The sequence below is a fragment of the Felis catus genome, chromosome E1 (assembly GCF_018350175.1).
Source record: "Felis catus isolate Fca126 chromosome E1, F.catus_Fca126_mat1.0, whole genome shotgun sequence".
Lineage (NCBI taxonomy): Eukaryota > Metazoa > Chordata > Mammalia > Carnivora > Felidae > Felis > Felis catus.
The window spans coordinates 6,716,656-6,733,780 of NC_058381.1; the positions used below are offsets into that span (position 1 = coordinate 6,716,656).

Genomic DNA, 17,125 nt, shown 5'->3' on the forward strand with positions numbered 1-17,125 from the left:
TGGTTGTTTAGAGTAGCGATATCAGACGACCATGCACCGCTGCGTGGGACTGAATATCTTCGAGGACGGAAGGAAAGAACTACTTTCTCCTTCCCTCTCCCTCTGCTAGTAAAGTGGGGCTAATCTGTCAGAACCCAGGCGGGAGAGGAGGGAACAAGTAGCCCGTTCTCCCGGAATACAGAGCTGAAGAGAACCGCATACACGGGTGGCCCCGAGTGGCTGCGGCATCTCCACGGAGAGTCCGAGAAAGCCACCGCCGGCCAGGATGAAATGTCCGGGCAGCTTGGGTCCATGACCTGATCATTGTAAATGGATTTAAAGATACGATGAGCTGTCTATGAACGGTGCTGCCTTTATTTGTTTTGCAGACTAAATTCCAGCCACAGCAGCCTCACACTTACCGCAAAGCCTTGGTAAATCCCTGAGTTCTGTGGTGCCTTTCCTGAATAGCAGCGAGAATGACTGGGGCAACTCCTGTACCCACACCCCATGCAGCTTCTTGGTAGTTCTGAGAAGTTGCCTGGGCAAAGTGTGTCTTCCTCTTCTCAGTGCATCCTTCTGACTTGGCTTCTCCCTACGTCACCCCAGCACACACTGTTGGCTGTTTCAGCAGAACACGGCACGAGGGTTTTAATCTGTCTGCCTCTTCTCTCCTTTCTAACATGTCAAATTCAGAGTCAGGAAAAGGCCCTGTGGATTTTCCTGGCAAGCCCATACAGGGCGGTGGGGGGGGGGGGGGGAGCGGTGGTCAACAACCCTAAATGTGTTCTTTCCCCTCCCATTTTCTGGTTCCTTGTTCCTCGGAAACCAGTAAGCCGGTGATGACAGGCGTCCTTTGAATTTGTCTTCACAGTCGTCTTGGGAGAAATCCCCAAAGTATTCACGCATGTTGCATTCAACTGCCTCAAGCGTGCGGCCAGGTCTTAAATGTAACGAAGCTACATTTTCAGACTCCTGAGACTGTCCTTTGATACCAAATGGGCAGCGCATTGCCAGTCTAAAGAGGGAATGTCATCTCCAAAGCACGATCACTTACGCAGAGCACGTATCTGGGGAAGACAGCCACTCACGATGCGCTTTGTCTTTAAAAGTGAGGCAAATAGAAGCATTTCGAAGCCCATTTTATAGGTGGGAGACAGAGCAGGAAGACTCCCAGACGTGTTTGAGGAGACTAAGCAAGGATGGAGCCCGGAAGGGTAGTTCCCAAATTTTCGGTCACCCCAAACGACTTTAGTTATACTCCACGCTGCCATGGATCCTGTGTTTCAAATTGTTTTGTCTCCACCCCCCCCCCAACCACGCCCAAAGAACCCTAAATTTGTAAATTATGAATCCGTCTGTTTTTGATGAATTGATGGCATTTAAACTGAACAGCTGGTCTTTGGTGAGAACAGCCGTCTCAAAAGCATGCCGTTGGGATCCTAGGTAGCAACATTGAAAAGTGACAGTTCCATCAGCCCCAATTGGCCTTTCTCTGGGCACCCATACCCCTCTTCTTGAGCTACTTGAGATCCTGAAAATCGGTCCTAGAAATTCGTCACTCCCTGGTTGGACTCCCATGTTCCCAAAGACCCTAGATCAGGAGACACTGGCCTTACAAACTCCAGAGCCAAGGTTCTCAAACTTGTACGTCACCATCGGCAAGGAGGGCTCATTAAAACACGAATCCCTGGGGTCCACCCCTAAGGTTCTGATTTTGTGGGTCTGGGTGGGGCCTGAGAATTGGCATTTCTTCAGCCCATCCAGGGGCCACACGCTGAGAACCACGGTTCCATCTGGTGTCCCAGGACACCAGCCCTTTGAGGCTGCATTTTCGTCCTCCTCTGGAACACTGAGGAGCCGGGTTCTGTCCTGCAAGCCTGGGAGGGGGCGACCCCATGAGCTGCTGTCAACATCAGGCCCCCCACCTTGTACTGGAGAGTCAGCCCCTTCCCTTAGCTGATTCCCCAGGGGCCCCAAGACCTGCATTCTTCTTTTCCTGGGCTCCGGTAGAGTCCAGAGCCGGGGACAGCAGGGGGCCTGGCCTGTCTTAGGACCTTTTTTTCTGAGCTTTAGTAAGCAAATGTTTATGCACACAGCTGACCCAAATTAGCTGGAGCCACAGGACCGAAATAGGAATAGCCCGTAACCAAACTCCAAGGCGAAAACATGAGTTCCCTTGTGAGAAGTGATTAATCTTCCTCCAGGGAGAACGAGTTAGCTATGCGGCTGACTGAATTTACAACCGTATTCTAATTTGAAATCACATTGACTTATTAGTTTTTTTTTTTTAACTTAGAAATCCAAATTCCTTTTCAATCTTAAATGTCAATGTCCCTGTAAAACAAAATTTTGCCATTTGATATTCCCAGGGCTGGCAGCAAGAGGTCCTTTGTTTATTTTCCAAAGAGTCGACTTGGGGGGTTGTGATATGGTTTTCTCTGGCCCTCAGGGGAAATGGCTAAAATGCACATTCTCTCGAGTCACAGAAAAAAGCAAATGTCAATCACAGGACCGTGACAGGACAGTTTTCCATGGTGTGACCTCCAGCCAGTACCCCACATAACATCTCTGAAGCCCTGAGGGGAAGAGCGTGTGGTAAAATGCAGTGTAGGGACCTCTTTGGCTTTCTTCCCAAGCCCTTGCCAAGTGGACATAGCATCTCCCACCCTGTGATAGAAGGTTCCAGAAGACCTTTGTGTTCCTGGCATCAGAGACCCGGACTGTGCACATCATTTCACGGGGGGAGTTGTTAACACCAAGAAGTGATGAATTACAGCTCTCACTCCAAAGCTAAGATACAGGAAATGCAGTGTTTCTTAGAACATCCAATAAGCTATGCTAATAGGAATTGAAGAGCCTTGGGAGCAAGAGAACCAGATAAATTCCTCCTAATTCCTAAGCCCAATTAAAACCAATCGAGTTTGGAATGTAAGTGGTATCTCAGGATAGATTCGTACTGTTCCCTTAAGAGCTGCTGCTTAAGGAGAAGGATGTGTTCATTCTTTTTAACCACTTAGTACAGCCACACAAAGATCATTTCCTTTCTGGATTAGAGAAGTGACTAGGCCAACATCGATATGTAATGCCTAGATGACCGCCAGACTATAGGGCGGAGGTGAAGACCTATCCATTGAGATCGTACGGATTCACCAGGGCCCCCCCCCACCCCCGGACTTCAAGCAGACTTGCAAGATCTGGTTACCTGGGGAAACAGGAGTTGTTTTCAGAACTCCATCAAGATAAATTGCAACTATGATCAAAAGTAGGAAAAGACGAGCCTCCTTTCAAAGGATGGCAAATAGACCTGAATCAGAGGCAATGCACGAGCGATGTGGTTGAACAGCACGTTTCTCCAGATGATTTCCCAGAGTTACTGACTGGGGACAAATGGGGGGGGGGGGGGCGGGAGACATGTGAAATGGCAGAGTTTGCAAAGAAGCCCATTTTAAGAGTGAAAGCAGCAAAGAGAAACTGGTGTTAGATCATTGGGAAATGTGATATTTAAGCAACGTATTCTGTTACTTTTCCTATAAGAAGGGCAGCGTCTTAATCTCTGCTCAAAGTGAGGAGGGTGCTCTTGTCCAGTATTCTTAGCCAGCTGGGGCGATTCAGCATGTTCCTTTGGTCAACATTGTTAACGTCCAGGTGAGGCAGGGAGACTGAGAGGGAGCGTGCCTTAGTGGCTTCCCAAGCAGTGCCCTCCATAGACGATAACGGGGTTGACCAGTTGCCAGGACTGCAGTGCCATTTGTTTGATGTCCAGAGAGCCCTCCTGAACATGTTGCTCAGATTTAGCATGACCTTAAAGACCAAACAAGGCATCACACACACACACACACAGCCCCAAGTGCCAATCCGGCCAGAAGCCCAATTTTTTAAGCTGGCCAAAGCTTGGAAGAAGATTTCATTGCCTGCCACTTAAGAGTGGACATCTGCGGGAGCAGTATTAGAACTCCGGATCATGCGATTCATTGGCTTGCCCAGACTTAACAGTTCAGAAAAGTACTCAGTGTGGTTCTGTAACCACTGACCAAGCTCCTCGCTTGTTACAAACAGTGGTTGCGTGTGGCTCCTTATCAATCGTTTCTGGGGATCGGGAAAACTCCTTAAAAATGCGGAATTTTGCTGAATGATGTTCTACTTCTTTGCTAAGTCAAAACAGAGTCCCCATCACGGTGGAGAGCTGCTTTCAAATCGTGAGCAGGAGCAAGAGGGAGGAATGGAAGCAGCATCGGGCCCAGGCTGCCATGTGCTTTGCCTGACCGGTGCCTGTGTCTCCTGGGTGTTAATATTTTGACATATTTTGTTACTTTGGCGTATTTTGTTGATACGCCTTGAAAGAAGTGAGGTCGTCAGAGGACCTAGGCTCTTAGCCCTAACTGTGTGACCCTGGGTAAGTCATCCGATTTCTGTGGACTTCTATTGCCCCATTTGTTCAGGGTGAGAGTTTATTTCATTATCTCCAGGGTCCCTTCCAGCCCTCAAAGTCTGATTCTGTGCTTCTCACTCAGCACCCTCAGTTGCATGTTCCTGTCCAACCAGTCACCGACCTTATCCACAGTACGTGTCCCTTCCTACGGGTTGGGACGCACCTGCCATGGTCCGCAGCCTCTACCGAGACGTTTGCACTCAAGGGCAGAGCAAAATCAAAGAGGGCGTTAGTCACCCCATCCACCCCTCTCCCTCACTCTGGAGCATCTCCTCTGTGCCTAGTCTTCCACAGGCCCCCGTGTTTCCTCAGGATCTCGAATGCTCTGTCTCCCCCACCTCTCTTTCGATTGCACATCCTGCCTTTGCTGCTCCTCCCGTCTTCGGCCTCGGTTCCACCTGCCTCTGTATCCTGTGGCTTCCGGGAAGCTGGTATCCTCCGGTCCTCTCCTCTCCGATCGCTTATGGCCTAATAAAGGCGCTCACGCCCATACTGTGCACAGCTCCGCAAGCACACCGGCAGATACCATTTTGCTGCTTGGTGTCCTCAGCCCGCCTCTGCTCACGTCTCTGTCTTTCTGTTGCAGCACTGAAAAGCCCAACTGAATTCCATGAGCAAAGAAAACATTTGGATAGTGACAAGGTAATTTTTTGGCAAGCTGCCCTTCTTTCTGAACTTAGACTCCAGGGTATAGATCTCTGAGTGCTGAGCTTTGGCTCAAGCAGGTAGAATTTCCACAGTAAACTTAATACGTGCCCTGCCCCACATACACACACACACACACACACACACACACACACACACACACTGTAGGGGACCTTACTCCTGTGTACCCAAGACTGAAAATGTGATCAACCACATTTAGCTTTGAAACTATTTGTTACCTTAAAAAAAAGTCTCCAAAAAAACCCCAAAAACACGTCTCCAGTCTTTCTGATGTTGGGAAGATCATTGCAAAGATGCTGTAGACGTCAGGTTTCCAAAATCCTTTTATAGTCCTTTCTAACAATCGGATTTTTAAAAATCCAATTCAGTGATAAGATAGAGGCTGTGCGTACAGAGATGACCTACAGCGACTTCAAGGCAAAAGGCATTGAGTTTATTTCTCTTTCTTTCTGGTTTTTTGTTGTTGTTGTTTGTTTCTTTTGGTTTTCTTTTTAACATTCAGGAGGGGGCATAATTGGCACATATGTTGCACCTTCATAGCAGATCTCTGCAAACTGAACTTATCAGTAATACAATAAATACTATTTAGCCGGCATCAGCCCCGTATGAGAAGGAAACGCAGGGAGGTGGAGGGGCGGGGGGCGTGCCTTTGTCCTGGGATTTCTTTGTCCACCTATCCTAGCCTCACAGCTACTTTGTGGGTGGAGAAAGGAGCAGAGCTCTGTACCTCTTTAAAGCTGTGCAGGAGAGGCTGTGGTCTCTGTTCCCTGGAAAACAGCTATCTTTGATCAGAACTGGAGTGATCTCTAGATCCCTCTCAGGGGGCAAATAGGAGATCCAATAGAGTGGCATAAAAACCCAGAACTGGAAATCAGGGCCTGAGGTCCGGGTGTGCCCTGCCAGAGTCCACACTGTCCCCACAGACAACTCCACCATCAAGAAGACTGTGGGACTCAGTAAATTATCTCTGGGCATCCTTCTAACTCACCGTGCATCTGAATGGCAGCCTTTACATTTCCATGGGTCCTAAGAGAGAGGGCATACATTGTCATGTTACACTGGAGGGACTCAGACTACATTTCGTCTCTAACCATAGTCAGTTTTGTGGCTGTTTTAAGAGTCCCTGGAATAGAATGGACTATAACACAGGCAGCTTAGTGTCATCTGAGCTTTATTATTATTTTATTAACACATACCTGCCCGGCCTTTGAGGGTGGACCCGGGCTTCTTACCTCTTCACTGAACTTTTCCATCCTGAAATGACCAGAGAGGCTTTTGTAAATCTTCCCGCATCGAAATGGAAGAGACCGGGGAGATTTGCAGGTTCTGAGGAATGCCTTCCCCTTTCGAGAGAAATCGGGGTTCTTTTCAAGCCCAAAACTAGGCAGTTCGGCTGTCTGAGGTCCACAGTGGAACTTGTTCTTTGTTTGTGCTTGCAGACTGAAGACGCGCTGAAGCACAAGGTCAGAAACAGGCCTGACTGCGCGGACGTGGTTAATATGCACGTACTTCAAGGTGAGGCTGCACCCAAGCATTAACCCGGATGCCATCGAATGGTGGGCCATTGTGCCAGAGTCCTTTTCTTTATATGTTTGTGAAGCCCTCTTAGAAAGCGTCCCCCGATCTTCCAGAGTGGTCATTTGAGTTGTTTTAGGGCCACTTAGACGGTCTGATCAGGAAGGTATAGGCTGGGCTCCAGTCTCCACTGTGCCATCTCTGAGCCTGTCTCTCCCCGCCATGTACCAGATTCCTCTAAAGCATGCCCGCCCTTTAGCCAGTAACAAATCTCTAGCATGTTAACTAGACGTGCCTATCCACTAGACTGGATATATACAGTGATGCTTATTCAGGGATTACTTTAGATGTTGGAACATCGAAAACAGGGAAATGTCCAACTCTAGGGGATTGGCTGAATTAATTCTGCATCAGCCACGTGATTGAATACCTTGCAGCCACTGCAAACGAGGCTTTCAAAGAAAAATGATTTAATGAGAGAGGTCTTCCAAGATGATGTTGAGTGAAAGAGACCAGAAAACAAAACTGGGGGCGCCTGGGTGGCTCAGTCGGTTAACGTCCGACTTCAGCTCAGGTCACGATCTCGCGGTCCGTGAGTTCAAGCCCCGCGTCGGGCTCTGGGCTCATGGCTCAGAGCCTGGAGCCTGCTTCCGATTCTGTGTCTCCCTCTCTCTCTCCCCCTCCCCCATTCATGCTCTGTCTCCCTCTGTCTCAAAAATAAATAAAACGTTAAAAAAAAAAAAAAAGAAAAGAAAAGAAAACTGTATGGTCAGGTTCAGGGATGAAAACACATATGGTCAGGTTCAGGGATGAAAAAACATACATAAATGGTATTTACAGTTTGAAGCTGTGATTAAAACAACAACAACAACAACAACAAAAAAAAAAACACAGCCCTGGGGCACCTGGCTGGCTCAGTCAGGGGAGTGTTTGACTCTTGATCTCAGGGTTGTGAGTTCGAGCCCCACTATGGGTGTAAAACAAAAACATAGCCCTAATAATAAGTATAAATAGTTAAGAAAGACATCCACCTATTAAAAACAGAGTTTCTCAGTGCTTCCACTGTCTTTTATATACCCTTTTTTTTTAGCATTCTCCATACCTAGGGAGGACAAGTACATAATAATACTATAATAAAAAAAGCATGAGAAATGTTACTTGCTACATCATCATGGTCTTGTCTTTTTTTTAATTTTTTAATGTTTCATTTATTTTTGAGAGAGAGACAGGTAGAGTATGAGCAGGGGAGGGGCAGAGAAAGAGGGAGACACAGAATCCGAAGCAGGCTCCAGGCTCTGAGCTGTCAGCACAAAGCCTGATGTGGGGCTCGAACCCACGAACCGCAAGATCATGACCTGAACCAAAGTTAGAAGTTTAACCAGCTGAGCCACCCAGGCACCCCTCTTTATTTTTCAGAGTAGGCTCCAACACGAGGCCTGAACTCGCGACCCCCAAATCAAGATCTGAGCTAAGATGAAGAGTCAGACACCTAACCGACTAAGCCACCCAGATGCCCCAAACTCATCACAGGCTTCAATTAAATGAAACTGTGAGCTGTCCTGGCCCCCAGTTCAGTTGCATGTCCTTGATGGTTCCCATGTGACCCTCTCAGAAATTGAGGATTAACGGCCTAGAGCACCAAGGATCTGCTGGGGTACAAAATGATCCCTCCTTCCCAAGGCTCATGGTCTAGTTCTAGAAACAGTAGTAGAAGATCAAGGGCCATGGCCATGAGTGCTAGAAGCAGTCACAGCAAAAGAGGCAGGTAAGAACAGAGGAAGTAGAGAGGCTTTGTGCTGAGACCCGAAGAGTAGGCGGCTGCTGGTAGGGAGAAGGTAGGAACCACTCCAGGGCGAGGAAACTAAGCAGAGGTACAAAGGTGAACCACTAAGACATGCAGGACAGAAGGGGGAGGACCGGGGTCGCTGGAACAGTCGTTTGGGAATGGAGAATCTCCACTCACATAACAGCCAGACTGACAGACAGAAGGACATCATTCAGGGGGATGCGAGAGAGGAGTGTTTTCTGAAGATTAATCCTGCATTGATGAGTAGGACCAATCAGAAAGATCCCTGAGGCAGGGTATCCAGTGAGAAGTCCTTGCCATGACCTAAGGAAGGATTAGGGGATGTTTTGGAGAGGACTGAGGCTTGAGTGCACCTGTTCTTTGGTTTGGAGTACTGATGTAGTCTCTACCTTACATCAGGTGCATTGAAGATGTGGCTTCTAGACAAGATCTGACCTGTTACAACCATACAGCATCCCTAGACTGCTCCTGGATGGAGATTTCTAGATCAGCCACCAGACACTAGGCCTGGGTTAGTAGGTTGATAATAACAGAACAATAGGGCTGGAAGGCTGGTCTGTAAATATCTGCCCTTTGAAAACTGCAGAGTTGAGAGGAAAGGTACAAATTTTTATGGCCTCTTCACAGTTCTACCTTACAGCAATGACCGGTTGACTAAATTCTCCTCCAAGTTCTTACACAGAAATAAGTTGGGGACTAATCAAAAGAAGAATATAGGGGTGATTTAGGTCTTCTTAGTGACCTTTGTCACCCTCAGATGATGCGAAACTGCCTGTTGGATAAATTCAGTGTTAAAGATCCCCGTTTAATTAAGTAACTGTTTCAAAGGGACTTTTTTTTCCTTTGACAATTGACTTTGACATTTGAATCAGGTAGTATCACAACATCACCAAATCTAAACCCCTTAAGAAGTCCTACTACTGCAAGTAATTACATTACTAGGTAATATTTGCTTCTGGCTTATCCTATGCCAGGCAATATATAGACAGGATGTGCATTCAAGTGCTGCAGCTTAGGGTCAGCAAGCAATGTAGAGCCCATGGATTGCCTGTTCACAGAATCACCAAATTGCACGGTTTTTTTAAAAGAATTGTCGCCAAATGCATTTCTCTAACTCTTCTGTGCCTCTCTATTTGCTTTTATTTGGAAGCATCTAGTCTTTGCTGCTAATCCATGTGAAGTGATGATGATTGCACTGGAAAATTATTAGAGCCCAATGTGGGTCAAAGTTTCACTTACAAAAGCAAAACCCCCAAACCAAAAATAATGTCGCATTCTAGAACAGATTCTTTGTGCTTCAACCCCTTAGCCTCCACTACAGAGAGGTCCATCCCAACTGCTCAGATGAAGCTGAAGAGAGCCCGACTTGCAGATGATCTCAACGAAAAGATTGCTCTCCGGCCAGGGCCACTGGAGTTGGTGGAGAAGAACATACTGCCCGTGGACTCTGCTGTGAAAGAGGCCATAAAAGGTACTTAGAACCCATGGCATGCTTCTCTTGTGTGCTCTGAGATCTGAGGGCAGCCAAGGGTCTGACCTGCCTAGGGCCCTGGGGGCGGGGCTTCTCACTAGACAAGAGTCATGCCAAGGGTTGCTGTCCCAGAGTGGTCTCCAAAACCAGAGGTCCTAGGAGTGAGGACGAGATTCCCACCCACTCACCCTACAAAGGTCAGGTTGACAGCAATCAGTGTTGTCCTAGTCAAGCAGGTGGAGAACCTGAATTGATGGAACTCTCCCAACCTCTCCCCTGCAATGTTCTATCACTTAGGAGTCACAGCCCCCTATAGCCCTCCTCTTCTAGAAGGAAGAAGACTGGTAGAGCAGAAAGGACACTGGACTGGAATCAAAAGACCTGAACTCTAAGCCCTGTTTGTTGTGTGTTGGGGCTTCCCCAGGTCCCTTCGCCTCTCTGAGATGCTGATAATGACACCAGCCTAACCCAACTCAGAGGCTCTCAGGAGTGAAGTTCAGATTATAGACATGTGTGAAAATTCTTTGTAACAATCCTCATGGGGGCCCCAGGGATGAAGAAGTACAAATACTTACAGAGGGAACACAAACATTAATTCTTTCATAAGCTCTATAAAATCGTTGAGACCAAGTAGATGCAAACAGCCCAAGTGCACTGGGAAAACGGTGGTAGAGGAGAGAAAGGGGAACTCAGCATTCCCATAGGTGAACTTGATTTTTCTTCCAGTGATGACCACCAGGAGCTCTAAGGATTATTGATGTTTAATAAGCAACACACATTTAAACGTTTCAACCCACTGTCAAAAGGTGTTTGTGAAGATATTTTATCAAGCACTTAAGTTCAATGTTAAACCTGTCATCGGATGTATTATCCCCCATTCTAAAATCTTGCTGTCACCCAACCATTCAAAAGCCATGTGATTTTTGGGTTTGGAACCTGTAAACATGAAAATCTCTGCTCTGGGAGAGATGACATGGTGACCCATCAGCGCCCACCTACTGTTCCATTGTGACGTTCTCTCTTTACTCTCTCCTTCCACGCTGAATATCCCATGCCTTTGAACTTGGACTAGCCAAGACCACCCAACTGGGTGCTATGTCTGTCTCTACTCTGATAAGATCTAGGACAAGAAAAAGATCTCCATGGGGCATCTCCTCATTTCTTAACATTTTCTATTCCATACATTTAAATCTATCATCGATTTTATGTGATAAGGGGAAAGATCTCAATTTGCAGTTTTTGGTTTATGGTGAGATTCTATTTTTCCATGTGATTTCGTGGCAGTGGCAATTTGTGGCTATTGGCTGGGCATTTTCTCCCCTTCCTGCTTTGTTAAAGCTATTTATATAGAAAAAACTAATAATGCTAACCCTCAGTCGTTCACAATTATCTTTTACCAATTTGTCCTTTGCCTTTTGTATATTTTGCCTAGAAGCTGTTTTTATTTTCTATATAGTTAGATCTAGTAATTTTTGTGGTTTCTGAATTTATCAATTATTGGAAACATTTCTTAGCTCAGGAATCTAGAGTGATTCACCTCTGTTGTCTTCTAGCATTTATATATTTCATTTTTATATTTCAGTCCTTACGGCATACAAAATTATTTAAGTGTGTAGTTTAAAAGACACTGCTAGTTCTGTTTTTCCACAGTTTTACTGATGTATTTTACAATGTATTTTAGTATCTATCTCACAAGTTTCTTTGCACTGGTCTGATATTTCTAATGTTTCTTGGCTTATTCTCACAAGTATATGCTGGGTGAAATTTAAAATCAGTTTAGCCTATGCCAGTTTCAGTCTTGTTAGATTTTTGTTTGGGGTTGCAGTGAATTTATTTTTTTAAATTTTTTTTAATGTTTATTTTTTTGAGAGGGAAAGAGCGAGTGGGGTAGGGGCAGAGAGAGTGGGAGACACAGAATCTGAAGCGGGTTCCAGGCTGTGAGCTGTCAGCACGGAGCCTGATGCGGGGCTCAAATCCACAAACCATGAGATCATGACCTGAGCCAGAGTCAGACGCTTAACCAATTGAGCCACCCAGGCACCTCTGTAGCAAATTTATACATTAGTTGATGGTTCCTTTTTTTTTTTTTTTTTTTTTGAGGGAGAGAGAGAGAAAGCACAAGAGAGGAGAGCAGGGGGAGGGAAGAGAGAATCTTAAGCAGGCTCCACCATGGGGCTTGATCTCACAACCATGAGATGGTGACCAGAGCCAAACTCAAGAGTCAGACACTCAACTGACTGAGCCACCAGCCACCCATGATGGTGCATTTTTACGCTTAAAATATATCAGTTCTGGGGCGCCTGGGTGGCTCAGTCGGTTAAGCGTCCGACTTCAGCTCAGGTCACGATCTCGCGGTCCGGGAGTTCCAGCCCCACGTCGGGCTCTGGGCTGATGGCTCAGAGCCTGGAGCCTGTTTCCGATTCTGTGTCTCCCTCTCTCTCTGCCCCTCCCCCGTTCATGCTCTGTCTCTCTCTGTCTCAAAAATAAATAAAACATTTAAAAAAATTTAAAAATATATATCAATTCTTCTGAGACAGAAATACAGTCTCTCTTCCCATTTCTTCAACTCCTCTATCATTTCCCTTGTAAGGTTTTTTTTTTTTTAAGTGAAGTCACATCCATGATTGGCACCCTATAGGAAATCTGTTAATTTTGCACGTTTCATAACCTTGAAGGGTTTCTCCATATTTCCAATAGTTGCTCCTAAAACTAATGAAAATTTGTCTCCTGCTGCATTTTTTTCCTGCCTTGGTGCACTGATCCTTGGCTGATACTTGAAAAGTAACATCAAGCTTTTATTAATATATTATATAACTAGCATCATGTAGAACCTTGTATACAGTATATTCATAACATATGTCATATCCAAATTCCATGCTTTATTTACAAATTATATATTTGTAAATTGAGTTTTATATAAATTTTAAAGTATGATATACTGTATTATGTAAACCTAATAATATATATTTTACTGTACATATGATATGTTATATGTAAATGTATGTCATATATAAAATTATATATGTGAATTATATAAGGCACACAATTTATGTTATTTCATATACAATAGACAGTATTTCACTATACAATTTAACAACTATTAATATATGACATAGTATAAAATTATTATTGGTACATTGCCAGTGCTTCAAGCAGTATTATACGGTTTTATATTATACATTATGTTTTTGTTATGTTGATGATAATATTTTTCTGTTTCTATCATAAATAGGGATCTCTTCACTCATATATCTCTTTATATGCCATTAGCCTTTGGTATAGATAGGTATTCCAAGGAAGTATTTCTGTATAAAATGGATGCTTAATTCTTAAAATGCTTTCAGGGTGCCTGGGTGGCTCAGTGGGTTAAGCATCCGACTTCGGCTCAGGTCATGATCTCGCAGTTTGTGAGTTCAAGCCCCGCGTGGAGCTCTGTGCTGACAGCTCAGAGCCTGAGGCCTGCTTCGGATTCTGTGTCTCCCTCTCTCTCTGCCCCTCCCTCTCTCTTTCTCTCTCTCCCTCTCTCTCTCAAAAATAAATAAATATTTAAAAAATGTTTAATGCTTTCAACGTGCACAAAAAGACGATCACGTGGGGAACGTGGCATTGCTGTCTTTCCTAATTATCTTGCATTTCTGGGGGAAAAAAAATCCCACGTACAATTTTTTTCTAGAACTCTCCGGTATTTTATTTGAGATTCGCATCTCTTCGTTAGGATAACAGTAGCTGCTAAACCACAAAATTTCAGCAGCCTAACACTAGAAGTTTTATGTCTTGTTCATAAACGGTCGAGGGAGGCTTTTCCTTAACGGCAGATCTTTCAAGCACACAGGCTCCTTCCCTCTGGCGGCTTCACCCACCCCCAGAGCAGGGCTGCAAACTTTTTCTTCAAGGGCCGACAGTAAATGAGCTAAGCTATTCAAACTGTCACAACCGCTCAGCTCTCAGCGACTGCAGTGTGAAAAGAGCCATAGGCGAGAAGTCAGCAAGGGGGCGTGGCTGTGTTCCAATAAAACTTTATTTACAAAAGCAGGTTCACAGGCCATAGCCTCCTCACCCTCTGTACCGAGCCAGCAAGCGGGAGGCACGAATGAAAAGGCCCACCCGCCGGTGTTACAAGCCTCCACCTGGACACCAGCGTATCACGTCTGTTCCCATTTCCCTGTGAAAATAGCGCCGATGGCTCGGGGAGGTATTTGCTGGCGGAACGGTGATTTTCCAGCAATGTCTCTCTACTGTGGAAGGGAGAACATAAATTTTGATGACTAGCTGGTCTTCTCTGCCACAGCGTTCACAAATAGTATTCGTCTTTGTTTTTATTTTACCCTTGTCAGGTTTAAATATCAAGACTTGCACGTGCTTCACACAATAAGTTATAATTATCTTTCCATATTTTCCCATGTTTGGAAAGCGTTTATGACCACAGTGATCAGCTCTTTGAAAACATTGCCTATTAAAGTCACGGGGGCTCAATACTTTCCTTAGGAGTAGGCCTTTAACAGCTTTCTTTCTGTACATAGTTTTTTGGGTATTCACATTTTCTCCTTAGGGTAATGTGTGCGGTTTACCTTATGCAAAAAATCCCCATCGTCCCTCTGAATTGCAGCGTTATTAGCCTAAAGTCCTGTAAAGTCTTGGCTTACAGTTATTCCAGGCTGCTCTCAACCAGGGGTTAGATGCCATTTTTCAATGCAATGTGGTCATTGGTGTGTTTTCTCCCTTCGTGAAGCAGTTCATGAATTTGTTCACAAATGTTGTTGGTTTCTGGTCTTGGATTCATTTGGTTTCGCTTCTCGTCAAGGTCACTGAGCAGGAGAATCTCCACAAGGAGGGTTGAGGATCCAGGATGTTCATCAGTTTCAAGTGCAGTGGAGACAGGTGGAGGCAGAGGGAAGGTTACACAGTGTGCCCCTATTCAGGCGAGGAGTCAGAGGGTATGAGCAGGAGCACGGTCAGTGGAAGAGGATAGAAAGCAATAAACATGAGGGATAATAATAATAATAATAATAATAATAATAATAATAATAATAGAAGGGTGTGAAGCAAGAACTGTGGGGTCCACCACGCTGGTTTTTAGAGCTGGACTCTGTGACTTCGGCCACACAGCCACACACCGACTTAATCCTAAATATCTCATTTGCTCCCCTCTGAAACCCCAGCAACAATAATAGCTCTCTCGGGGTCTTTTCTCAAGTTGGACTCAGTTTGTAAATTATGTAAAGAATTAGCAAGGCATTGATAGTACATGAGGGAATTCGTCTAATTTCGGACCTCAAGGACTTTGCGCTTCAAGAAAAGAGAAGAAGAGAGCCAACTTTCCACATGAAAGTTCCTCTGAAGGGCTGGATAAAAGTCACAGTGGGAACGTGTATGCCTGTACCTAACTAGGACATCCTGGAGGTATGACTGCTTAGCGAGCCCTGAAGGGAGAGGGGCAGAGATCAGTAATAAGGTTGGTGAGGTCATAAGGGCCCTTTATATTGTGTCTTGAGAGCAGGAGAGAGACTCAAACTTCTCTTGTCATTTAAGGACACCAACATAAACACTTTTCTAGTTCCCCAGCAAGGGAGAACATAATTTAAAATAATGATGATGCCAATAATAATAAAGTGGTGCGAGCCATTGGAAGCATTCATGGTGGAAGCCAGAGCTATGTCTGTGTGGAAAAAAGGTGGAGATCCTGCTTCTAGAGAGATCCCTCTGGCTGCAGTATAAAGTGGACTTGAGAGACGTGAAATGGAGCCAGAGTGCTGTCTCCTATTAGGTGACTGTTTGGCTGGTCTGAGGAAAGTTGATGAAGGCATGAATAACAGTTATGATTGGGGGTGTGGAAAAGAGAGACTCTGAAAGACAATTGATTCTGCATGATTAGATGGTCAGTGGAATACACCAATCGAGACAAAAGGAAAGGAGAGATAACACCAAGGTTAGTTTCTCTCCTGGGCAGCGGGGTAAATGGCCGCCATTTGTCAAGATGGGGACCGTGAGTAGAAGAGCAGATTTAGGGAAAGATGTGAATTCTCGTTTCAACTGTTGGATTTGAGGGGCCCACAGAAAATGGAGGGGCAAGCGACTAAGTAAGCAGTGGGTTCCATCGAACTAGAATTCGGGAGAATATTGGTCTAGAACTACAGATTTGGGAGACTGGAGTATAGATGTAAATTTAAACTAATGGTCTAGATAAGATTGCCCTTTCATTCATTTGTTTATTCACTTAATGCTTACGGAGAATCTTTGGTATCAGACACTATTCTAAGGGCTTGGGACATATCAGTGAACAGAACATTTGTGCTTCAACAGAGCTTCTATTCTAGTGGGGAGACATAGACAATAAACATAATGAATGATTACGTATTATAATACAAGGGCGTAACTGATACAAAAGTAAAAGTAGGACAGGGTTCAAGGAATCAAAAGTGCCCACTAGAGGGTAGTTGGGAGAAAGAAAGGATGTATAAAAGGACAAGAGGGCTAGGAGGCTCCCAGGCAGAGGGAGGGAGTCCATGAAGATGAAGGCACGGAATGGCTACAGAAGGAGGTTGTCCAAATTGAGGAAAATCCAGCACCAGCAATGGGGAATTGACCCAGGCATCAGCCTCTTAGCAGTAATCTTTCGATGTGCATGAGAGTTTCTATGGGGGGTGATGGCACTTTGAGTAGCCCATCCGGTGGTGATGATGACCCAGCCCCCTCTTCTGCCTGTCACTTCTTGTGATCAAATCATCTCCCCATGATGAACTGGTGACTCCGGGCAGAGGTTCACTGTGGGCTCTTCTCCTGACATCTGTGTGTCGCACCCTCTCTTCCAGATGTGCTCTTCCAGATGTGCTTACGTTTTCCAGCTCTCCCTGCAGCTGGCTTTCTATGTGCCAAGCTCTGAGAGGAATGCTTTGTCATCGTCTTCCTCCAGGTTTTAGTGAAGACCAATCTAGAACTTCTCTCAACACAGGAAAGGGATTTTTTTTTTAATTAAAAAAATTTTTATTTTTTTTTCAACGTTTATTTATTTTTGGGACAGAGAGACAGAGCATGAACGGGGGAGGGGCAGAGAGAGAGGGAGACACAGAATCGGAAACAGGCTCCAGGCTCCGAGCCATCAGCCCAGAGCCCGACGCGGGGCTCGAACCCACGGACCGCGAGATCGTGACCTGGCTGAAGTCGGACGCTTAACCGACTGCGCCACCCAGGCGCCCCAAAAAATTTTTATTTTTTAAATAATTTTTTTTAAATAAATTTTTGAGAGAGAGAGAATACA

General features: G+C 45.3%; 1 protein-coding gene across 5 annotated transcripts in view; it reads left to right on the forward strand.

Annotated features, from left to right (window-relative positions):
- Positions 1-17,125, forward strand: part of MYOCD (myocardin) — a 112,621-nt gene that overhangs the window by 48,646 nt on the left and 46,850 nt on the right. For 2 of the 5 annotated variants that reach the window (XM_006939797.5, XM_011288833.4), the window contains exons 3-5: positions 4,998-5,053; positions 6,517-6,592; positions 9,709-9,870. In XM_006939797.5, the coding sequence (XP_006939859.3) occupies positions 4,998-5,053; positions 6,517-6,592; positions 9,709-9,870 (294 nt within the window). Of the gene's footprint in view, positions 1-368; positions 414-440; positions 530-4,997; positions 5,054-6,516; positions 6,593-9,708; positions 9,871-17,125 lie in introns of those variants that run through there. The other 3 variants (XM_019817188.3, XM_045044233.1, XM_045044235.1) reach the window with 3 other exon arrangements.